We start from the raw sequence: 25,693 nt of genomic DNA, 5'->3' as shown, positions 1-25,693 counted from the left end.
AAGTGAGCTGTTAGAATATTATACTGAACTGGAGAGGCCCAGTTTAAAGTTGGTACTGAACCATAAAGTCCATAAGGAGACATTGGGCCACTCTGTGATGAGAGATAGATCCAAGTAAACACGGTGTGAATAACAAGATGTTTGGTGAGAAGTGATCCCCAAGTTGGGTTCATAGAGAAAAGATGGACTTTTAGTATAATAATTATTTTGTGCATAGAAATCTCTGTAGATTTGAGTAGATATCAGGGAATTCAATATGATTTTAAAGTTCTATCAAAACACAACTATGAAAAATCTTCATAATCTATACTTGTTAGACTTACTCTTTACTTAATCACTATATCAACAAATATATTAATTTGAAAAACTGATAATTTCATAGATGGTCACATACAACAACTGATTTAATTACTATTAGCTTATTATATTATTTAATATTTAGGGAGATGAGGTGAACTTCTACATTTTCCGTGTCACACTCATTAGTTATTGTGCGTGCCTATGGATTAACATATTCCTGTTCTTGTGCTGAGGGTCAGTTTTCAGTTTTAGTAATTGACTTTCATAATGTTGCTTCATTTAAGAAATGTGTATTAGATTTACATGAGTAGATAAATATCAAGCAATATAATTCTCCATGTTGATTTTAATAAAATATATATGTAGACCTTTCATGCAAATAGCCTGAATCTAATATGAATCCTGAGTGCAGGTGCTATATTTGCTTAAGGAAAAATAAAGAAGGAAGCCTAATGTAGACATTTCAGCAGATTTTAAATAAACTCATATAGGTTTAATGGATTTCTGCATATTACTGAATGTTAGACAATTGTTACTTTAATCCCATTTTAGTTTTTTCCAAAAGGGTTACCTAATTATACTCATTACTATAATTTGAAATATTTAGTTATGCAATCATTGCATATTGCTCTGAAGTATTGTATATGTGTTTTGATGTTATGATCTGCCTAATCTGTGTGATTAATTCTTTCCCACTTAGTTTAAATTGGGGGCAGCTCACTGCACAAAATTGGGATGCAGGGGCTGATGTGTGTCGAATGGGCAGGTGCTGATTGTGTGAAAATGTATATGCTGACAGTATTTGTATGTGCAAACAGTTGCTGGTATTGTTCTCTTCTCCTTTTAGTTGATCTCTACCATTGATCTCTCTTGTGGAAATGAGATTTGTAGAACAGATATCAGAAAGAAAGGAAAGAGAGCAGAGTCTACAGTGTGCAAGGCTAAACTTTCTGACTATGCATTTCCTGATTCTTGTGTACATCACACAGCAGAGCAATCATATAAAAATCAGCAAATGTATAACCACCACAACATACAGTCTTGCAAACTGAAGAAGGATGCCTGTAGCCGGATGTATATGCTGTTTGTGGAATATAGTGGCTGAGAAAACTGTACAGATACTATGTTGAACTCCCCCCCCCCCGTCATTTAATTTTAAAATAAAGATATTAGAGGCCTGGAAATGCATGCAATTTAACTGTTTTAGCTTTTTCTGTCAGAGAAACAGACTTTTTCATCTGCATATTGATATTGAACCATTACCTTTAAAACTAAATTAAGATGAAAAAATATCACTTTAGAAATCCAGTGCTTTCTCCCTGCTTCCAAGTGAAATAGCAGAATTTGTCTTGAATGATTCCTGGTATTCTAAAATACCTATTAGGAAAAAAATAGAACAAGAATAACAAGGTTTAATATTTCTATTCATGGAATATGAATTGAAAAAGCAAGAATATTGCAAGAAAGAGTAGGTTGGAATGGGCTGATAAATCCTAAAATAGTAGCCAAATAATGTCCAGAGGAGGACAAGAGAGATGAAATTCTTAACAGTAGCATTTCTCCCATTAGACAATGAAAATATGCCATGTGTTTGGTTGTAAGGACTACTTATTATTTCTAACTATGAACCTAGTATGCATCCCGAAAACCCAAAGATGCTTTTCAAAAGGCAACTGGACTTTTTGGGATCTTTTTCTTTGAAAATGTTTTGCTTCTCATCCAAGAAGTTTCTTCAGTCTTGAAAAGTTGCTACTGAATCAGCAAAAGTCACATTTAAAAAAAAAGATAATAGAAGTAATAAGCATGCAAAAGACTGAATTGTGAAATACCTAATGTCAATTTGGGAAAAAAGAAAACACTGAATATACTTGATTGAGCTGAACTGCTAAAACCTCTCAACCATGTCCTAGAAAAAAAAGAGCCAGCTTGGTCTGAGGTGATTATGGCAGCAGGTTAGAAACCAGGAGACTGTGAGTTCTAGTTCTGCCTTACGATGAGAGCCAGCTGGATGAATTTGGGCCAACCATTATCTCTCAATCTGTGACATCAGATTCATATGACAAGCCAATTGGTCAATTCTTGTTGTAACCAATGGATCAAAGCTCAGTTGATTGAAAAAGAAAAAGTGGAAAATGCTAGGAAGAAAAAATACTGGCTGGTTATAATACTCAACAAAGGTATTTGTCACAGTTTGCAATTGTAACGCTAGGAAGGGCGTTTCTCAGGTATTTCAGCTATCTGAAAACGCTTTCAAATATCACATATCATTTTTGTCATTTAGTATGTATGACTTCACATATTAGAAATATTCAAGTTATTCTTAGAATGCATCTAGAATTTACCTTTGTTCCAGTTTCTGCTGGTGAATGCATGGAATGTAAAAATACTTTGTTTTTTTTACCAAGGGAACCATTGATAAGGTAAAACTATGATGACTCTTATGTATGTTTCTACTTATGACAATGAAACATATATATTTAAATATATGATTCTTTATAGCTTCTTTCCAATAAAACTAATCATATCTTTATAATCCATGAAATTCACTGTATATCCATAAATCTACAGTTGTACAGCCATACTGCAATATCCTTACATTTAGAAATGTGCAAGATATTTCAAAAATGAAACATGTTGAATTTAAAATAGGTTGCCCTGACCTTATTAGAAGTGTTTCAATCCTGTTCTGACTATTCTGGATGCTAGGAATAGTATCAGAACACATCCTTAAGGTCAAAACTGAGCTTTTAGAGCTTGAAGTGTTCAGAATTTCAAGACATTTCAAACATAATATTGCTTACATTGTTCCAAAGTTGAAGGCTGAGGCTTAAGGCTGAATGAAAAACAGTGGTTTTATGCTGGCCAAAGATCAAAATAAAGATTTTTTTATTGTAATGAGCTTGTTTAAGGCCATTTCAGGAGCAATGGTAGAAGAGATAATCAAAGTGAGGAACTTCTTATTTATAGCAAGAAATATAAACCCATCTTTATAATAAATGTTGTATATCAGTGCTTAATAGACAGTAGTGTTTTCCTTGAATATCTGCTGTATTTGAACTGTTGCTCAAAGTGAGGCAGTCAGCATATTTTTGCACAAAGTATTGTATAATATGTAAATATATAGCTATTTTGAGATTAAGGAAAACCACATCTTATTTACTAATCAATGCATTTTTGTTTACTTTAAACTACACCATGTTTTATGTTTTTAAAACATTGTATCTATAAATCTTCATGTTTTATAAAGCTGTACTAACTCAATATTTTTATATCCAGTTCTAAAAATGTAACAGCAGTGAGTTAAGTTCCATTATTTTATTTTGAATCCAAGTGATGTCTCAGTCCCATAAAATTAAACTTCTTAATTATTATAGTAGTATGCTGTATGTTATGAGATTATTCCTATTGGAACTGACAGCATGTATCTTTTCATTATTTTTATTTTGCCCGTGTAGTAGAAATAAAGATTAGAGTTAGCTGAAATTTATTTATAAGATCTTTAAAAAGTTTTAGAGTTCTCAGATCTTGTCTTTTGTCTATACTATGATAATAATTAATAATAAAGCATTGTTTTTAATATGAATTGTATAATTGTGTAAATTCTGTGGCAGTATCTTATCTAAGATTTATTGTATTTGATAAAGTTTGATGAACTATATATATAATTTATAGCAATTTAAATGTATAAGTGTTTATGGTAAAATGAAAAGGGAAAAATAAAACCAAAAACCAGATAACTGAGACATTTAATACATTTAAATAAAGTTATCAGGAACTAAAACTTTTTTTGTTTAGTTTTAAATTTTCAACAGCCATTAAAAGTTAGTAACACAGCAGGTGATTGTATGGGTAAGTGCAAATGTTCTGAAATAAATAGCAGTTGGTGACCTGGAATGTCAGGGCTCTAGACAAGGGTGTGTGTTTGTCAATATATCCTACATGTTTTACAGAGTCCTTGGGGAATACGGGAAGATACAATTTCACCTTTTCTGTGCCAAAACATTTTAATTATATCTTCTTCCAAGTACTGCGGTTCAGTAACCAAGGAGCTGACATTGATGCATGTGTTGATAAAGCTGCAAACATTCAAAATGAGATTAGCAAAGATTTTGAGGAAAGGGTGACAGCTAATTTTGCACACTATTCTGCATCTAATTCAGGTCAGTGTAATGATAGAATATTTTATAACTCTTGTGTCATCCAGAAGGACTTTTATGATGCTTTGGGGTAATGAACATTTGTGGTTTTGAAGAGTATAATTTCAGTACTATTTTTTATACAAATACAAAGATTTTATTGTGGTGCTACAGGCTATACCCAGAAAGTGGAGGTGGGGAAAATTGATCATGTTCAACATAATTTCTTTATCTGCTTTGCTTGTAATTATTGAATATTGTATGAAGTAATCAAAACATGTAGTGATGCTGTTTATTTCCATCAAAACATCTAAACTATATGAAATTTTAAAAAAATGAAAATGTAGTTTCTTTATGTTACATAGAACATTTCTAAGCACATTCCAGTGTGTTTTGGTTCTATTCTATGCTTTATTTGAAGGCAGCTGACACTCTTCTTTCAGTTTTCTTTTTGTTTGTCAAGTTTTCTTTCTTTTTTATCCACTCACTTCTCCATCTGCTTTCACTTTTGTTTGCTTGGGTCGTCTCTCATCCCAACTTGATAATGAGGAATGTGGTGTGACCCTGACCTCTATCAGCCCATGAATGACCTTCTGACTCCCCTGTGTAACCTTTGACCTTTTCTTTGACAGCTTGATTAATTACCCTGTGTTATGATTTATGAGTAAGTGCTATGTAAAAATAATAGACAACAGGTGGTCCCCTAAAAACTTTTTGTGGCATGTTTTCTTTTCTTGTCTAAGTTGATGAGCTATTTTAAGTTGGAAACTTTGTGGAGCAATATGAAGTTTGGCAGTAATATAACATATTTATACACTTGGACACAGAAGTGGAATGCAGGAGACTAAGAGATGTGGTGTAACTGGGATGAAAATATTACAAAGTGTTAGCAGGGTGCAGTTGCCAAAATGCACATTGGGTGAAAATACAAAAAGAAGTCAACTGACATTTTAGGCATTTCAGTCTCAGGTCACGTCTTGAGAAAATTGCTCAAATAATGGAGGGGGCATTTTTCAAGCTGAGCTGCATCTCCAACAGCTATGTTTACTTTTACGCTTCACTAGTGACTTCTGATTGGTTGTCATGACCTCATCCTACTGTTGCATCTAGGTTGTTGCAACAGTGACACATAGGTACCCTTCTCATGAAAAAGATAGGAAATAAAACAGATCATACATCTTTAAAAACAATGAATAGTCATTCCTATGTCCATTTTAAACATGCATAGATCTAGGTTACTGATCTAAACTCCTAGGATTCCTTTCCCTGCAGAACTAACTTGATCGTGCTTCAAATGTTTTAAATAGTTTTTTGTTTTTTAAAATCAGATTGATAAAGCTCAAGAAAATTATGTGTTACAGATTTTTACTTACAAGCCAGAAAGATAGACACATAGGTCAATATATTCCACTCTAGGTTCCTGACCTCTCTGATCATATACAGCGTGCTATCCTAGTGGATTAATATGCTGTGCTGAACGCTTTTAGCTCATTATTCATTTCAGCAGACATAAGAGCCTTCTTGTGTTTCCTGAATATATCTCAAATATTTTTGCTGTTGCTGTCTATATTTTATTCTATATGGGTTTTGTATCTTTACACAGTAGTAGAAGATGTTATTAGGATTTTTTTTCTTTTGATATCATATTTTACTACCAAGCATGCTCATGAATTTCCTGTTATTTAAGATACAAAAAGTCTTGGTATTATAAGTATTTTTTTGACATTTCTCTAAGCTTGCTTGTAATTTAATCATCAAAATTAATCAATATGAATAAATAAGCAGGTGTATAAGATTGGAAATTAAGTCCATCCTTTAAACAGTTTCTGAAATAATTGACAAGAATTTTAATTTGTTAGCAAAAATCCAGTAGATTTTGTAATCATACAGCTATAATTTTATAGCATATAGTAAATATAATCTTATTGGATAGAGTTTTGGAATGCATGAATGGTATAAAATTGGTTATCCAACTAATAATCGGGACTCAAAATTTATTAAAGACTAGCCTTAATAGAGACTAGTTAGATTATTTAATTTTAATGACTAGTTATTTAATTTTACTAGTTTGTGCAGATGAACTTAAAACTTGTTGAATGCTGTATTCTACAGATAGTTGAATGCTTTTTCTACACATCTCTGAAAACATTTAACTAAAAAAATATGAGTAATGTACTATATTGCAGATGTATTTCATTTCAGATATAGTTTTCACATTTAATATTTCAATTATACCATTTATTTTGAAGGCAAATTATTAATTAGTTGATATAGAGTTAAGTAGGCATGCACATCTGAGGAAGCAGATGTTCTAAATCATATCAGTTTGCAAAATGTATATTATTGATTTTAAGGAGTATTTTAACAAAGTATAGGTGTGTATGAATGTGACTGCATAAGTCTTTGTTTAAGTTGGTCTCTACATTCTGAATGTATTGATGATGTGCCAAAATTAGTTTCCTGTCATTTTGACATTAAAATGGAGCTTATTTTAAAAGTCTTATTAATAAAGAATGCAGGTTAAAATTTAAATACATTCTGATAAATTTTAAAAATATTTAAATCTTTTTAAGGTGAAAAGAAAACAAAAGGTCATATTGTCAAATGCAAAATTAATTTATGATAATGCTAGGTTGGTCTCACTTTAGCAGCATTGATAGAAGTTAAATTCTATTTCAGCTATATATATTATGTTGTATTTCTACCTCCTTTCATGTATTCAAGTTTTGTCTATTATTCATTATCTATTTTTTCTATTTTTTCCTCATATTATGTAGGGGAAGTGACTGAAGACAAATGAAGAAAAGAGTATGACATAATGTCAACTTTCTCCTAAGCAAAACAAGTATTATAATGAACTTTTTTTAAAAAAATCCATAAAACATATTATATATTCTCCTGGAATATTACTATGTTAATTTTATTTTTACTTTAATAAATACAGTATATTAAAAAGTTTTTAAATCATGTGCTATTTAAACTTAATTGGTAAAAATCCTTTAATTTATTTATGTAGCTGAGATTTTTAAATGGATTCATTTTTCATCTGTTGATGTGTCTGTGAAAAATTGACATTATGTCCTCATAAAATTGGACAAATGAGTCATGTAATTTTCAGTTACATAATCAATAACTTAGACAAATTTTACTTCTTTGATGATTTATGTGTGTCTGTGGTTTTTTTGAGAGTAGCAAAAAATGAACATGGTTTCAGTTTCACTAATATCTGTAAAATAATAACAAATACATGAATTTTTACATCTTGCATTGTATAAAACATAACATGAATCAATATAAGGCCTATCTGCAAAGGAAAAAAAAATTCAAGTCACAAACAAGACCAGCAAACTAAGACACTGAATGCACAATGTACAACTTTTTCTTGGGGGGGAGGAAGCAATTACTTAAAACAGTCTCTTCAGAATGTTCTATTATTAGTAATCGTGAAGGCAGGAATCTGTTTTTCAATGTATTTATTATATTTTTAAAAATAAAAGTCCCAATCCTGATTTTAATATAAATTTCAATTGAGTTTATTTATATAGAAACTGTAGTATAATATTAATTTAATACATTAATCTTTTCTAAAAACATACAGTGTATAGAGTTTGTGCTGAACAGAAAACTGTAGGGGAAAAAATGACAGGAGGAAAAAATGACAGGAGATCACTTACTCATGGTACAGAATCTAGAAAGCGGCAATTTTCTCTTTGACCTAAGGTGACCTTTTTACCATGTTCCCTTATACCATAGACAGTGAACTGAATGCCTCTAATTCACCCTGCTTAACAGAGTGCAACAGTGTTCTTTAACTTAGTTTTGGTGGGAGGAGAAGGTATAGTAGAAATTTGAGAAGGGCGTGAAAACTTGTACAGGCACAAGGAAGAGTAAGAACTTTCTTCAAATGTGATTTTAATAGCTAGTCGAGTGTGTCCAACTGTAGAAAAGCACCAAGTGACAATCTGTCTACCTGACAGTTATCACAATGCATTACAAGGTTTTTGAATAGCTACACAGATTAGAATAAAGCAACACCAAATAAAGTATCTTTTCTTATTGTCAGAGATTTACTTAGCATTGATCATCTACATAGGTGGACTTCTTTTATTCAAGTGAAGATTTTATTTTAAGTAGATAAAAATTTATTTATTTTTCCTGAAAAGTTATAAAGAAATTTTGAAATAAAGTTGACAACTGGATTTGGTTTATGTGGATTTGACGTCTCTTACTTTCTTTTATGAGGATTATTTTCTTTGATATGAACAAAAATTTCAGACTCTCTCCCAGTATGTTCCTTATTGATTTATAATTTTTATTGTCTGAGAAAAATCTAATATTTTTCCTGTTTCAAGTCTTTTAAGTGCATTTTAATTCCAATAAAATTGCTTATGTCTAAACTTGTAACTAATTCATTGAGCTCAAGAAATAATTACAATTAAAATGGATTCATTGTTATTGCTGCTATAAGTTTTTAATTGAACAAATGTTTCATGGTTTAATCTCTGAAGTTTGCTAAATCCTTTTGCAATCAATAAGCAACCTACATATAACACTTTTTATTAATTAAGCATCAAGTTGGTAATTTTGGAATCCATTGTGGAGGAAGTTGATTCACAATTTTTGATGAACTGCGTAAATCACTGTATGGATTTACAATGTCAGGAACAAGGCGAGCAAATAAACAGAAGTGGTCATTGTAAATTTGGACACAAACATAAAAGAAATGCAACTGCTACTTCCTTTATCAGTGCTATGAAAATCACTTCAGTCAATACATTTGAACCAATAAATCCTTTTCCCCCCCTTTCATCTGAAACAGGAAGGCTATGGAGTGATAGTACTGAATCCGAATGAGAACTATATTGAGGTTGAAAAGACAAAAGCTCAAATACAGCCGTCTCCAGATAGCTCAGATGAACCTGCAGAAAAAAAAGAGAGAAAAGATAAAATTCCAAAAGATACAAAGAAGCGACGAGACTTCTATGAGAAGTACCGAAATCCACAAAAAGAAAAGGAAACGATGCAAGTCTATATTAGAGTAAGTTGATCTTACTTGTTTTGTTTTGATATTGAAGAACAGAAACTTTTTTTTTACTTATTTGCACTTTTAATATTATGTTTTAAAATGTGTTACTAAAATTTTAAAAAAATTCTTTTAATAATTTATTACCTCTAAAAATGAAAATATATCGGAAAATGTGTTTAATTTCAAAGAGAAGCTTGAAATATCATTCCAAAAATAGTGATGTGAAATATAGTGTATGCAATGGTTTTTTAAGTAGACATGATTATTTAAAAATCTTTTAAAACATAGCTTTGTTTACAAGTGCACAAAGTATTATGGGAATAGGTTTTTGGGAAAATGGAGTAATATAAATCTCTATATTTTAATTTACTTGTCTAGTAAACTAATAACAGTGGACAAAATGCTGATAATCTTATAAGATTATATCATTGACTTGTAATATATTGTTTCCATTTGGGGATGTGTAGAAGGATAAAGATAGTTAATAATATATTAATAAATATTTAAGTTAGAATCATTTAAGAACAAAACAGTGAAGAAATTCTGTCCTTTGGGCTTAATCAATGAACCTTTGCAGTTTGTAATACTAGCTGGATAGGATTGTTGCATCAATGCCACCCAAAGATTTTTAATTATTCAGAGGTACAAATAGTAGTGCTTTATATACGTATGACACATTATATATGTAGAATTTTGTACCATTGGGTAGTTGTTGAACAATGTCAACTGGGAGGAAGGGGGTAACCTTTAAAGTTTTGACATGTGTTAATTATTACACTGGGTGAAGTAATGTATTGAGCAAATATAGCTTAGTAGTTAATTTTACAATGTATATTTTTAAAACTGGAGACAATATTTCTAGGAATGAATGAATGAATGAGGATTGCCCAAGAATATAATATTGGCATTTTAAAATAATTGGAAATGTTTTTCTTTCTTCTATTTTTGACAAATACATTACATAATAAATTATTATTATGTAAATAAATAAGTCAATTCCACTCTTAGAAAAGCTTTCTTTTTTGAAGGGACCATTGGGGGTTTTGTAAATTTGCCAGAAACAAATTTCTATAGTATTAGGCCCTGCAGAGAATTGGTGATATATTTAGCAGATATTAAACAATTGCTAATTTCTGCCAATTCCTACTATTGGTAGATAAACATCAGCCTGAGAGTTGGGCATATCCCGCAAACCTTCTGGCATAATGGTTAGAAAAAGGCAAAGAAAAATAACGAATGTTAGTTACTATATGTATATATGACAAAGCAGCTCAAAGACTAGTCTTGTGTGAGAAAAATCTGCTTTCTAAGTGTAGACACTTAGCAGCTTTCGTGTTCATTATTCAGAATTCCATATTAATAAAATTTCATGATCATATTTACAGCCATTACACTAAAGTACTGAAGTATCTAGCAAGACTTTTTCTGTGAAAAGAGTATAAATAACAGATAATGTATACCTTCTAAAGCATTAAGAGCAAAGCTTGAAAGAGCAAAGTACGGTACTTATTGTTTCAAGCTGCAACTTTTTTTTAACTATGACATAATGTACTTTGCCAATGTACTTATACTACAACTTGTTGAAGAGAGTGATTTGGTCCCTGCAATAAACTTCATCTGACCCATTATGGTAGAAAAAAATTCCTTATATATTCTGTGCTAAAATAGTTTTTGTTTGAAATATCTGCCAGCTGCGCTTAGTAGTCAAAGAAAAAGTTATTTTTCATAAAATTCTACATTAGTGAGGCAAACACGTACTTCAGATATTTTCTATACAAGAAAAATATTTCACGTGTGATGTTTTAACTTAGACATTATGCATGTAATATATTCATATTCATTCCTGTTCTTATGGATACATTGCTTTATTCAGACCACAAGAGGTTGCTGCTGCACATTTTGGAGAACATCTCTCCCATTCACATAGAACCCAAGCTAGTAAATACTTAATTTTTTATTCATTGCTGAACATGAGGGAATGTGAAGATTTACTTAGATTAAAATTTTGTGCTCATTTTCTCTTTTTTGAAGAGATTACTTCTGAGGCAAATAGAAGATTTCTAACCCCCCCCTCTCAAAAATACTATAAAAAAGGTCAACCAGCATAAAAACCTATAGCTCAAGGATCAGCCACATGTTTCTTTGTACTCTAACCATTGTGTTTTAATATAACTTTTTATTCTCAAAATACTACATAGCATGAATTTTCTTCTTCCTCCTACTATATTTCTTGTGCCCTCAAAATCTGCCTTGGAGGTTCTTTAGAAACTGCAGTGTCCACTGATAGTACATTAGATTGTATGGGAAAAAATTCATCAAATTATTAAAATGATGCTATTTAATTTTTATTTTGAGTTCTATTACAGGAATTATTTAAAAAGACTGCATTGTTCAGGCATTTATAAATGTAAAATAATTTTAGGCACAAACTTTCACAGAACATTAGAAAGGCATATGGACAGCTAGTAATATGGCCCCACAAGATTGTAAACTTTTAATATTATTATGCACGTTTATATACATTATCTATATTTTATATTTTATATGCGGCCCAAGACAGTTCTTCACTCCATGTGACCCAGGCAAGCCAAAAGGTTGGATATGCCTGATATAAGACTTGGAAGAGAACTTAAAGTTGTTTAGTTTAATCTCATGCTCAGTGAAGAATCCATTAAATCATTCCCAATAGATAGCCATCTAGCTTGTTTATAGCTATCTCCAACAAGTAAAAATCCACCACTGTTCTAGGAACTGTTCCACTGCTTATTAGCTCTTACTCTCAGGAAATTCTTCCTATTATTTCAAACCATTTGATCCTTGTCCTGTTGCATTTTTACACAGTATAGAGCTATCCCTTGAACCCTTTTCATTATCTTTAGATTGCTCTCATATCTGTTTTTAACCAGCTCTTTTGCAAGCTGTCCAGATCCATTAATCATTCCTTCTAAGCTTGGTTTTAAATACCTTATTCTGGTATTAATCCTCTGAACATTGTTCCCTACTTCCCTACTAAAGTGTTGTACCTGGGATCTACCACATTATTATAAATCCAAAATCCATCATATGATCATAAGTCCTAACCAGCACAGAGTAATTATTTTCCATGATTTAGATTCATGTTAGCATTTAGGCAGCTGAAGATGTTATAGACATTCTAGTTGCTGCCTTATACCCTATATCTTCAGCTTAGTCCACTAGTATTTTTCTGATGTGCACTACCATCAAGCCAGTTCTCAACATCTTTGCACCAATACATTTGACCTGTGATTGCTAATGATCCAACTTACAAGCCTTTTGAACTATGTATATATTGTCTGGGTTGTTAGCCAATTTCTGTAGTTTAATGTCTTCTGCGGATTTGATGCCTTTCCCCTCCAGTTTGTATAAAAACATTGAATAATCCTTGGCCAAGGATGGTAGCTTGATCCTTCCCTCCAGGACAATGCAGGACAATGCAGGAGTACTTAAGAACATGCTTGGTATGGTTGTTCAAGCAGTAGCAAATTTCCTGGATGACAGTACCACCCACAAATATGCATTTTTTCCACAAGAGTATTGTGAGTAGCCTTGCCAAATTCTTTAATGAAATCAAGACTTATTACATCCATAGCATTCCCTTAGTCTACCAAATGAGTCAATTTTCTAATGGAAAAAAATAAACTAGTTTGGCATAATGTGCTCTTGACAAACCAAAGCTAATTCCTAGAACAATAGCATTCTTTTCAAAATTGTTGTAGATACATCTTAAATGTGACATTAAAACAAACACATTTATAGAGAATAGGATTGTGCGACATATTCAGAGAAAACAGTTCTGAAAGCATGTTAGCACACACAAAAAACTTCTTCAAAGCATTAAATGAGCTGCATTCTTGGAAGACTGCTTAAAAATGAGCTTTAAACATGTACTGAATATAAACTAGAAGAGAAACAAAAATTAAATTAAATTAAGGAAACTGATAAAAATTTATTATAGGGATTAATTTGAGAGACGGAATTTTGCAAGACAGACAGGTAATAACTTCAGGAAGAAAAAAACCTGAGAAAGGTGAAATAAAGAAGTGCCAAAATTAAACTGTAGTGGGTATTAGGAAGAATTGCAACTTCATTATAAAAATATATATCTACTGTATAAGCAGCTTATTTCTAGATGTAGTAAAGATTTGCATCTAGCCACACTGTTGTGTGTTGGAGACCTATAAGCTGAATATAAGCCTAGAGCCTAGCCAACCCATGCCATACCAAGCATCCAGAAAATTCTGCTGAGAATTTGCCAACAACTGAAGCTTGGCAGTTATTCACTTTTATTTCCTACTTGCTGGTTATATGCTTGATCAGGAATTAAATAGTAGTTTTAAAGTGAACAAAATAAATGTCCTTTATCTTTATATATTGATAAATGAAATACTGATTAGTGTAAAACAGGGGTATCAAACAGGGGTATCAAAGCTGTGCCCCCACCCCATTGCCGGCAATGGCAAAACTGTCCCTATACGTTGTGAGACGTCACGTGACATCGCGAGTTTGACATGTCTGGTGTAAAAGAATTGGGTGTGAGAAGTCAAGAGAAATCAGTTTGTAAACTGAAGGTGACAGTAGGTAGAATGATAACAAAAACCTGTAACATGAAAAGGTTGCATCTCAGAAGTCCATAATACTTCTTATATTGTTGGGTAAAGTTAGATTTTGCTTAGCGCAGCAACATAATATTTTGTTCCATATCTGTAGAGAGGTACCTTTGTATATCACATTCACACAATATCTCAATGTGACTATTTCATTTAATTAGCCTGATATATATTGTTTATTTATTGACAAATGAAGGTGGAGGCTATGGCCAACCGGGCCTTTGTTCAGCTTTGACTGCTGTCAATTACAAGACTTTGGGGACCAGGAATAATTCATGTCCTTTCCAACTCACAAATAGACTATTGTAGCAAAGTCTATATGGGGTTGCCTTTGAAGACAACTCAGAAGGTGGACCAAAAGCAGTATTATATTAAGTCATAAACTGCTAGTTGTCTACATACTACTAAAACTCACCTATTTTAAATATAATTTTTAACTGGGTAAAATTTTTAAATTTTTGAATCAAGCTACCTCAAGTGGGCTAACTTACAGAATGCATCTAAAATCCAGAATTCATGATTTCTGTGGAATTTAAATTTGACAAATTTTATAAAACATTTTATGACACAATACTGAATCTCATAAAACATTTCCTGTGGTCAGCTCCTGATTTTTACCTGTGTTATATATCGCTCAATATGGGCCATCTCAAGGCAGATACTTTTTTGAATATCTCCCCAAATTTTTAAGACATTTTCCAGTGAAGGCAGTACATTAGAATCTCTGACATTGTTGAAGGCATCAAGGAACCTGGTGAAGAAATGTCTCTAAAAAATCACCCAACAGACCACGAGTTCTCCCTAACTTTCTGAATTTTTAAGAAAGTATATAAGGCTCTATTTTTCCACAGTAAGGTTGCTAATGGTGTAAGGGATCATAGATATTATGAAATCTGTTCGTACCTACTTACCTACCTACCTACCTACCTGATTTACATGACCGCCCATCTCACATGAATGTCTCTGGGTAGCTAAGAGTATTAAAAAATATAAACAAATATAAAAAGAATAACCAATAGCAGCCAAAAGTTTGAAAAGCGAACAAGTAGACAGGATAACCAAAAAATGGGCATGGTCCTATATCTGGGGTCCCACATTCAAACATAAAGCCACATCTTCAGTCTTAGTAAACACCAATAGGGATAGGGTCAATCTAATCTCTGGTGGGGATGATATTACCGTATTTTCCGGCGTATAAGACAACTTTTTAACCCATGAAAATCGTCTCAAAAGTTGGGGGTCATCTTATACGCCGGGTCGTCTTATACGCCGGAAAATACTATTCACATCTCTGATCTGCAGTCCCCGGCAACGCGCTCCGAAGCCGCCTCCCAGCCAGCATGTCGCCGCCAAACTTCCCAGCCCACACCGCGTCTAGGCACTGCAGCCCAGATGGGTCCGGTCGCGGTCAAGGACGCCACGGAGCCCGCTGGCACTGGGCGAGAACCGGCAGAGTTGTCCTGCGCGTGCGCGCGCTGGCCAGCTGCCGGGAGATCTTCATGGTGGCGTCGGACGGTTGGAAGAAGCAGCCGACGTGCGGAAGGCAGGCTCACGACGAGTCGAGGTGGGCCTGCGTCTGTGGCGTGCAGGGATGGCGGGGGTGGCTCCATGGGGAGATGGGTGAGGCCCGTAGGCCGCGACAGACAGTAGGAAGGGAGCACCTTTGCTCCTGCCGAGGCACCGCCTGACCCACGCTGACCAGAAGAATCGCTTGCCTGGTCACGGAGTGCGGAACAGCGGTACTTGGCGCCCCTCTTGCCCGCAGACCATGCAGCGGCCCTTGCCAGCCGGCCTCGGCATGGCCGCCCCAAGCCCGGCTCTCTAGCGCGTCTTCCGGGCCTGCCTGGCCAACCGTCTCCTGGGCGGGGCTTGGCTCCAGACGCGGCGGCTACTCCGTCTGCAAATGCTATCTCAAAGCCGAATCGCGCTTGGCCGTGCAGGCTGCCAAAAGGCGGGGACTCAGAGTTCCCGCGGTGGTTGCGGCTTCTGGCGTGCTGTTTGCAGAGTCTGGCCTGGAAGAGCGCGTGGCTTTGCACCATTTGCATCAGACGGGGCTGAATCTGAATCGGGCTTGTGTCGGACACTTGGCAACTGGCATGTAAGTTTTCTGGCGTATAAGACGAAAAATCTTGAAAATCTTCTCAAAAGTCAGGGGTTGTCTTATACGCCGGGTCGTCTTATACGCCGGAAAATACGGTACATAGGTCTGGTGCCACAACAGAAAAGGCTCTCTTCTTGGGTCCTGCCAGCCGACATTTCTTAGCTGACTGAATCTAAAGCATACCCCTCCAGACCAGAAGGGATGGGTAAATTCAATTATTTTACTGTAAAAAGGTAAAGGTTTCCACTTTCCAGTCATTTCTGACTCTAGGTGGTTGGTGTTCATCTCTGTTTCTTAGCCAAGGGAGCCAGACATTTCCATGGTCATGTGGCCAGCATGACTATATGCCAAGGCATATGAATGCTGTTACCTTCCCATTTGCATGCTTTCGAACTGCTAGGTGGGGAAGAGCTGTGACAAGTAAGAGGAGATCACCCCGTTGCGCGGCGCTCAGGTTTCATACTCAGGCTGTCAGCTTTCCAGATGAAAAGCTCAGCATCTTTAACCACTGAGCCATCACACCCTCTTATTTTACTGTAGCTGCCTTGAATACCTGATGATATATAAAATATTTGTTTATTTGTATACTTTCTTCATTTGTTAGATTTCTGTCCATATTTCCTCTACTGTCAAAATTGCACTTCCTCTATCAATTTTTCTCCTCAAAAATAATCTGAGAGTACCTGGCCCAAAGTAATAGTAGTAGTAGTAGTATTAGTAGTAGTAGTAGTAGTAATAGTAATAGTAATAGTAAAAGTTGGAAGGGAGCTTAGAGGTCATCTAGTCCAACCCCCTGCTCAGGCAGGAAACCCTATACCATTTCAGACAAATGGTTGTCCAGTCTCTTCTTAAAAACTTCCAGTGTTGGAGCATTCACCGCTTCTGGAGGTAGGTTGTTCCACTGGTTAATTGTTCTAACTGTCAGGAAGTTTCTTCTTAGTTCTAGGTTGCTTCTCTCCTTGATTAGTTTCCATCCGTTGCTTCTTGTCCTGCCTTTGGGCACTTTGGGCACTTTCCAAAAACTTTACAAAACACATCAAGTAATTGCAACTTCTTGCAATAACTCCAGCAAAGCTACAAAAAACTGCGCTACTCGGAACATCTTACATTTTAAGGAGATACCTGGTTGATACCTAGGATGCTGGCAGCAGCCCGTGTCAACTACTAGTGCCAGTCAGTTTGAGTGTTCAGTTGACTGAAGTTCGTGTTTTATGAATAAAGGTTTTATAATAATAAAGTTGGAAGGGACCTCGGAGGTCATCTAGTCCAACCCCCTGTTCAGGAAGGAAACCCTATAACATTTCGGACAAATGGCTGTCTAGTCTCTTCTTAAAAACTTCCAGTGTTGGAGCATTCACCGCTTCTGGAGGTAGGTTGTTCCACTGGTTAATTGTTCTAACTGTCAGGAAGTTTCTCCTTAGTTCTAGGTTGCTTCTCTCCTTGATTAGTTTCCATCCGTTGCTTCTTGTCCTGCCTTTGGGCACTTTGGAGAATAGCTTGACTCCCTCTTCTTTGTGGCAGCCCCTGAGATATTGGGACACTGTTATCATGTCCCCTCTCGCTCTACTACCCTGGCATCTCTCACTTTTTGTAATTACTTTAAGAAGACAATATGGATTTTAATCCTGTGAGAGCACTTAAACCAAAGATGGCTTATCATATTGGAAATAAATAGAAACCTGCCACTCAGAGTTTCCTATTTCCCTGTTTTCTGTCAAGCTAAGAAGTCTGTGGCTTCATTTTTGGCTAACTTGCAGATATTTACATCTTTATATTTGCTTGGAGGCTTTTTCTCAGCTCTTTAAATTGCATTGCTTTTTAAGTGTACGAAGAATAATACTCCATCAAACCATGAAATCTCTTAGGAAAACTTTTAATCCTCTTTTTCCTGTTTTCATTTAAATTGACCACTTAAATTGTTGTTCATAGTCACTGCATTACTTTAGTTGACCCTCTTCGTATAGCTTTTTTACATATGTGATAATGAATTTTGTTTTCATTTAAAACAATCTAGTTGAGATTCATCGCGTTATATTTCCCCCAGGGTTACTGAAAGAACACAAGTTACAGCAGTTAAATTTAGCTCTTTGGAGGCAGATATCTATCAATGGATACTGATCCATTGGCTATTGCAAAATAACTGCCTCCCAGCTGATGACATCTAAATGTACTGAAATACAATTCCTGCAATCCTCAACCTAAAATTATTTGCAAAATCCCTATTTCCTTGGAACACTGTAAGTTGCAGCTCAGCACACCAGGTTCTTAAAGAATGACAAATAAAAATTCTGATATTTACCAACTGAAATTCTGAATAAATAAGCTTATTTATAATAAATAAGTTTCATGTTAATAAATAATTCCATTACCTACACATTTATTTAATGTTTTCTGTACATTTTATCTGTATGTCTTTGGGTTTTAAATACTTTGATGAATGGCCTAGGGTCTTTTGAAAATGTGCACTGTTTTTTGACTGTAATATGCATTTGTGCCTACAACAGAATTTCCCTGTTTAGTTTTACTGAAATTCATTTCAGAACTGTTAAAATATATAATTCCATTACACTTCCCCAATAGATGGCACTGGTGGAATAAAATTACACCATAACTCAATTAAGATTCTAGCTTAAACACATTCAGAATAGTAGTAAAATATATTTTCCATGTTCTAAATATTTTTAATATTTTGCGTTTTAATATTATGAGTTAATATTATTTTTCATTAAATATTGCAAATAAACTAATCAAAAAGTGTGGGCTATATTTAGAATTTGTGTGTAGTGATTTGCTATCCAACCATTGGAATAGTGATAATTTAATAATAGGAAATGTAGAATTTGCTTCATTGGAGGAGCATGTTTGAGCTACAATATATCATTACTAATTTAATTTAGAATGGCAAAAATGTCCCCTACTTAGCAGCATTTTATATTGAAGTTTAACAAACCACTGTACCAATTAAATAAAAGATATAAAACTTCCCCAGTTTTAAGAAGTCTTGTATTAAATGACAACTGTTAAGTTGATATATATCTACATGTATCACATTTTTTTTATTTCCAGTGGTCTTTCTAAGGGAGTCTCTATCATCTCTTTGTGCTACCAACTCTTGAGGTTAATAAATATAGAGAATTGTCCATCTCTGCTTGATCTTTGTTTTTCAGATTAGAGTTGGAAGGGACATCTTTTAGTTTTAACTTCCTGCTTAGGCAGAAACTGTATACCATTTCAGACAAATGGTTGTCCAATCTCTTCTTGAAAACCTCCAGTGTTGGAGTACCCACAGCTTCTGGATATAAGTCGTTCCACTGATTAATTGTTCTGTCAGGAAATTCCTCCTCAGTTCTAAGTTGGATCTTTCCTTGATTAGTTTCCATTCATTGCTTCTTGTCCTGCCTTCAGATGCTTTGGAGAATAGCTTGACTCCTTCTTCCCTATGGCAGCCCCTTAGATATTGGAAGACTGCTATCATGTCACTCCTAGTCCTTTTTTTCATTAAACTACTAGACACATACATAAACAATTTCCACATCTGTTCTTCAGTCACAAAATTGCTTATATCTTGCTTTTACTTTTTTTTTACTTTTTCCTCAGTTTTTATCTTCTTTGGGGGTGAGGCTTGAATTTATTTATAACCTGGCTATTTTATCAAATTAACAAATGCCAGCCACTCACTAATTTGATTTTCAACCAATTGTTCCTTAGTGGTAAGTACTTTATTTGTCATGGTTTGAGATGTATTCCAGAATATTTTCATGACAAATTTTACTAGATTACCTGGAATTTGAGAAACATGCAGTAAGTTTTGAAGTTATATAGAAACAGTTTACCAGCAGCAAAACAGATATCTATGAAGGGTTTCGTGGCACCCAAGCAGGAAAGACTACATGACAATCCTGATAATCATGAATTTTGGTGTTTTTGGTTTTGGTGGGTTTTTGGTTTTGTTCTGTTTTTTGATTGGCAACTTGTTAAGCAAAGTGGTTGCTAAGTGAAAGCACTGCAGTGGTTATGATCTTACTTCAGCTTTGCTTTACTTTTCAGACCTGTGAAGGTCATAAGTATAAATATTGATCACAGTTACTTTTTCATCTCTTTCACATCACATTCTTTTAACAAAAATCAATGGAAACAAGGCTACATTCTGGATTTGACCTTCATCAATAATAGTTCTTCATCACCAAACAGCAAGATATTCTTAGATTCAGTTGACACCCCTAACATCATTCTATTGCTGTTTATGCCACAATGACATTAAAGATAATACCTTCTTGATATTGGTTCAGTTTCAAGAAAAGGCAGATTTTCATGGATCATCTTGGCAGAGTTCTGGATGGACATAAAAATAAATCCAGAGAACTATGAAATTGTTGTAAAACCTATAAAGGTTCTACCTGGAGAACCTATGAAAATCTGGTATATTTTAAAAGATCCTGGATTATATACTTCGTTAGGACTACATTTAGACATTGAGAAATACCTATGCTCACAACACAGCAAATTCTATGGTTCTGCCTTTGCCATGTATGGTGCAAAATATGCATACAGGTAGTCTTCAATTTATGGCCATAATGAAGTCTTCCTATTATAGTCATAAGTCATGATAACCTTAAAGTGGGTCACCTACATGACCAACCTGAATTTACAATCTCTTTTTTGCAGTGGTCATCAAATGAATGCTGCAGTTGTAAAGCAAACGCCTTGTTCACTATGGGCCATTTCCCCCCCCAAAAAACAGAAGTAAATGCTAGTTTTCAGTAAAAATGTTGCAAAACACAGTCACATGACTGCTGGACATTGCAAACAGTCATAAATATGGGCTGGTTATTAAGCACTGAACATATTATTTGACTATGGAGGGTGGGGTGGCCATCAGAACTTTGGAACTGGGTTGTAAGTATCCATGGTGGTTCTGTCCTAATTTTGAACATTCACTAAGTAACTAATGGTAAGTTTAGGATTACCCGTATCAAGTTTGAGAATTCTACTCATATAAGAAAAACTGACCAGTTCTTGAACAACAGCTGCAGAATGTAATTTACCATTTTGTCAGTTTTGTAATCTGGATATCCCTGCTTTCTGCAAGTTCTATTCTAAATTTGAGATTGATTTAAGATAGCAATTCTGTCTTGTTTCAGCCTCCAATCCAGCAATTTTTCGTTTTAGCAGAAAAAAATTTACCCTAGCTAGCAGAAAGGGAAAGGTTTGAAGGAATCTGCTTGTTTTTGCTTGAAACCAAAGATCTTAATACTCTATCTGAGAAATAGGTGTCAATCTGGTGAATGTCAAGAAACATGCTGCACTTGCATACATTGGCATTATTGAGGATGGGGAAAAGGCTTCACCAAATAATCCCATTACTTTGATTTCTGCAAAGCCAGCAAAGCAATACAAATTGATGATCTTTTTCCAAGCAAACCTACTGATAGGGAAGTAGGAAACAAGGGGATAAAATAAATTAACCTGCCCAATATTAAGGTAGATCTCCTTCGTTCCTCAAGGGGTATAAAGGTAAAGGTTCCCCCGCACATGCGTGCTAGTCGTTTCCAACTCTAGAGGCCGGTGCTCATCTCCGTTTCAAAGCCGAAGAGCCAGCGCTTGTCTGAGGATGTCTCCGTGGTCATGTGGCCTGCATGACTAGACGCCAAAGGCGCACGGAACGCTATTACCTTCCCACCGTAGTGGTCCCTATTTTTCTACTTGCATTTCTACGTGCTTTCAAACTGCTAGGTTGGCAGAAGCTGGGACAAGTAACAGGTGCTCACTCTGTTACGCGGCACTCAGGATTCGACCCGCTAAACTGCCGACCTTCTGAACGACAAGCTCAGCGTCCTAACCCACTGAGCCACCACGTTCCTCAAGGGATAGCATCTGTGATTGATCTCTCAGACTAACATTGTACAACTCAGTGTAGTACATCCATGTGGTAGGGTGGAACTTTAAAAAAATCATATCCAGATTTGGTAGTCACCTATTTAAGGAAACTTGGTGAACCATAGGTATGGAATTTAATGGCTTTGCTTCATATGTCTAAATGTTTCAGCTAATATTAAGGACTATGCTACCAAATAATGTTTCTGTTGTTTATTGCTACAGGATACAAATTGATGTGGTTGAACTTTTCCAAAGTTGTGATGGAAATAGTTGCAGATGATAAATAGTTATGGACTATTGCTTATCAGTGTGTACTTTCTTCCAGAGAAACTACAAGCTCCTACAAAATAAATTAATCTCACTATGGAAAAAATATATTATTTATTTTGAAATTATATTCTCAGAGTCTGAGCATATATTGTGTGCAAGAAATTTAATGCTAGAATGGAAGTGAATGATTCTGCCTTATTTGGAACCTTCTTTCACAATCCATCTGATCTAGCCTGCCAAACTCATTACATCCCTGCCAAATGCATTATATGTGACTGTGCTGGCTTGTGTTTAGTCCAGTCGGTGAGTCAGTTGGATATTTTTGTCCTTCATAGTAATTAATTACTTTAATGTGTCATTCATTATGGGTGGGCTAAAGAGCCACTGTTATGGACTATATAATTTTCTCTCAAAGCCTACTTAATCTGATTGGTGGGTGACTAATCCCACTGTGACTACATTTTAATGGTGTTATCACTGAAATCTTTTGCCAAAAATTTAAAACAAGCTATGTTTTAACCAGATTTCTCAGGATCAAAGAGGCTGTTTAATACAAAATCATCCCCTGGAATGAGCAAGCAGATTTTGGATCCTCTGGTTTCAAAAAATATTCTACATATATTGTGGTTTTGTATTGTGATACTGTCTGCTAAACCCAGTCCCTCTGGTTATGGAACAAATCAAAAGCTAGTATAATTATTATAGATATCTTTTCCTAAAATTAATTTAAGTAGAATTCAGTGGGATTAGCTCTTATGTAGATATGTATAGGACTTCTCCTTTCATTAAATTTTTGTTTTATGCACAGTGGTACCAATAAGTCTTTATTCTATACACATCAAAAATTCAATTAAATTAATTTCATCTTTTGCATGAAACCTAAAGCAGGAATCACTCCAGGCCAGGGATAGCCATTTTGTAAATATACAACTCCTGTATTCAGCTTCAGTATCAGAAGGTATTATGCCAAATATCTATTAATTTAGAAAGTTGGGGGTTTAAACTAAGCCTATAAAAGTCTGTTACATTTTCTCAATACTATGAGTCAGCAATCAGCTGTTGTGGCTTCATTTTTGTAAAGTAGTTGAGCCATGACAAGTTTTGCTGAAGAATCAAGCGAAGCCATGAAGAGTCAAGAGTTTGTGATATACTATTGAATCTGACAGTTGTACAATGCACAATTCAATCTGTGATTGCAAGGGGAATAGATATTTAGAAGAAGACAACTTCTGACGTTATTTAATGCCTTAAAATTATATGTATTAGTAGATCAGCTCATCAGAAAATTTGCAAGCATAAAGGCTGATACAGTTCTGCATGTTTTCCTCTGAGATTAGTATATAATTAAGGGTTTTCAATTTTTTACCGATTGCAGAACCTGTTACTTAAAAAAAAATACTGGAACCCCCAATCAAGAGACAAAGTACTAGTGATAAAAAATTGGTAATAAAACAACAAAACATTACAAAAACTTGTAATTTGTATACGCAAATGAATATACTAAGCCTATTTGAATTTCACGAAAATGTGTGAAAATGGATCCCCCAATTAAAGTGTTGGTATTTATTTCACATTTTCTGTTTTCACTTGGGTCTATGCGGTCTGCAACTTTACATATTTGTAGCCAAAGAGCTATATCTGAAATTGCATTGCACTTATGTCAGAAGCACTGAGGCGCTTCCGAGTTGAAAGGACATTACTGTTGCCCAGGAGGTGCCCAGTTGGGGGCTCCCTTCATGTCCCTAACAGGAGCTGGCATGACTGATGGGAGCTCACTTCATCCCACGGCAGCACTCAGGTCTCGAACGCCGACTTGCTATGTCAATCCAGTGCTCTAACCACGCAAGCTGCCATGGTCCTATATCTGGAATGTTCACATTACATAAACATTTATTAGGCCTAATCAAAAGACAAAATAAAAATAATATGCCTATACTGAAAGGTGTATATTTCAGATGGGTATGACAGTTTAATATTGTGGAACTGAAAAATTGTGCAGGAATATTACAATTTGGGATGTCAATTAGAATTAATCCCTTATTGGGGAATGTGGATGTCCTGGATTGTATAAACAAGACATGCAATATAATCATATAGACACAAATAATGGATTAACATAGTGAAATTAAATTGGATTGTTTTCCATTGTGAATGCCTGGCTGAAGCCTCTTAAGAATCCATCTTCTGCTGCCTTCCTCCCTGCCCAGACAAATGTAATTTTCATGTATGTTTACTCCAGAGAAAATCCTACTCTGAAGTGCAAATTTGCAGTGTAGCTGAACAGTGCAGTCCTACATGTTTTTATTAAATCCCATACAGCTGGATGGAGTTTAGCCTTACCCTTTATTTATTTATATTTCTCTCGTTTTAATTGTTGAGTCACCCTGAATCTTTGAGAGTCAGGTGGCATAGAAGTTTATTCACTCATTCAATCAATCTGCCAGTAATAAGGTGTGCACAGAAGATCCCCTTGATTATTAAGCAGACTTCTTGGGGGATACATACATATGTATACATGCGTCCTGTCTGCAGTATGGTAGGTGAAGAGGAAAGGACGAGCTCAGCACAATTGCTCTTGTGGAGTTAAAATTGTTAGAATTTGTGGCAGGCAAGGAATTGGGTTTTGTGCATGCACATAGCAAGGGAAAAGCAGCTAGTCACTTCCTGTGTGGACACTGGTGAGGGGAAGAGCAGCAGAGAGAGAAGAGTGTGGTTTAGGCCAGAGAAGGTTTTTCCCTAATGCGGAAGGTTTTTTTTTCTCCCTTAGTCCTGCAGAACCCATTCAAAGCCTCACAGAATCCATCCCCCCTTTAATACTTTCTTAGTGCTTTCTTTTCCTCTTATTTATTTATTACATTTATATGTTTGCCTATTTGCAAAGGACTCTGGATGGCTATCAATTCTAAGAGTTTCTTTCCCCCCCCTCTAAAACGGTTTCTTCTAAATTCTGTGGTGAAAGCTCTTCTCTCTGGAAAGTGCAAAAAGCTGAAATGTGTAAAGCTATCATTAAACGGAGTGTGTAAATGATCTACTAGTTTTAGGTTGTTTACCAATATAATTTTGGCAGCTTTAATAAATATTCTCTAAAACAGAGATGGGGTTACTAGGTGGTAGAACCATGTAACCTTTCTCATTTATGTTAGCTGCTGTAGGCTGGCTTTGACAGGAGTATGCAGTATCCACGTTTAATGAATAAATACACTGATGAATAAATATACATTGTTTTATCAAAAATTCCCCACAGCATGGGAGAGATGTTGCTGTAAATAGCATTTTCTTACTACAGCAACATTTTTGAGATTTTCATTTAAAGTTAGGGAGAATATGTAGCATTTAATTTTAAGTAGAGAGAAGA

General features: G+C 34.8%; 1 protein-coding gene across 12 annotated transcripts in view; it reads left to right on the top strand.

Annotated features, from left to right (window-relative positions):
- Nucleotides 1-25,693, top strand: part of ARB2A (ARB2 cotranscriptional regulator A) — a gene marked incomplete at its 5' end in the record, with an annotated part of 224,307 nt that overhangs the window by 81,761 nt on the left and 116,853 nt on the right. For 10 of the 12 annotated variants that reach the window (XR_014025682.1, XM_081321747.1, XM_081321746.1 and 7 more), the window contains one exon: nucleotides 9,256-9,474. Coding sequence is in view for 11 of the 12 variants with exons in the window: in XM_081321747.1 (XP_081177873.1) it covers nucleotides 9,256-9,474 (219 nt within the window). Of the gene's footprint in view, nucleotides 1-9,255; nucleotides 9,475-15,392; nucleotides 15,655-25,693 lie in introns of all 12 variants that reach the window. The other 2 variants (XM_081321754.1, XM_081321756.1) reach the window with 1 other exon arrangement.

Source organism: Vipera berus (genome assembly GCF_964194415.1).
Source record: "Vipera berus genome assembly, chromosome: 2".
Lineage (NCBI taxonomy): Eukaryota > Metazoa > Chordata > Lepidosauria > Squamata > Viperidae > Vipera > Vipera berus.
The sequence above is the reverse complement of the archived record's forward strand: the minus strand, read 5'-3'. Positions and strand labels throughout refer to the sequence as shown.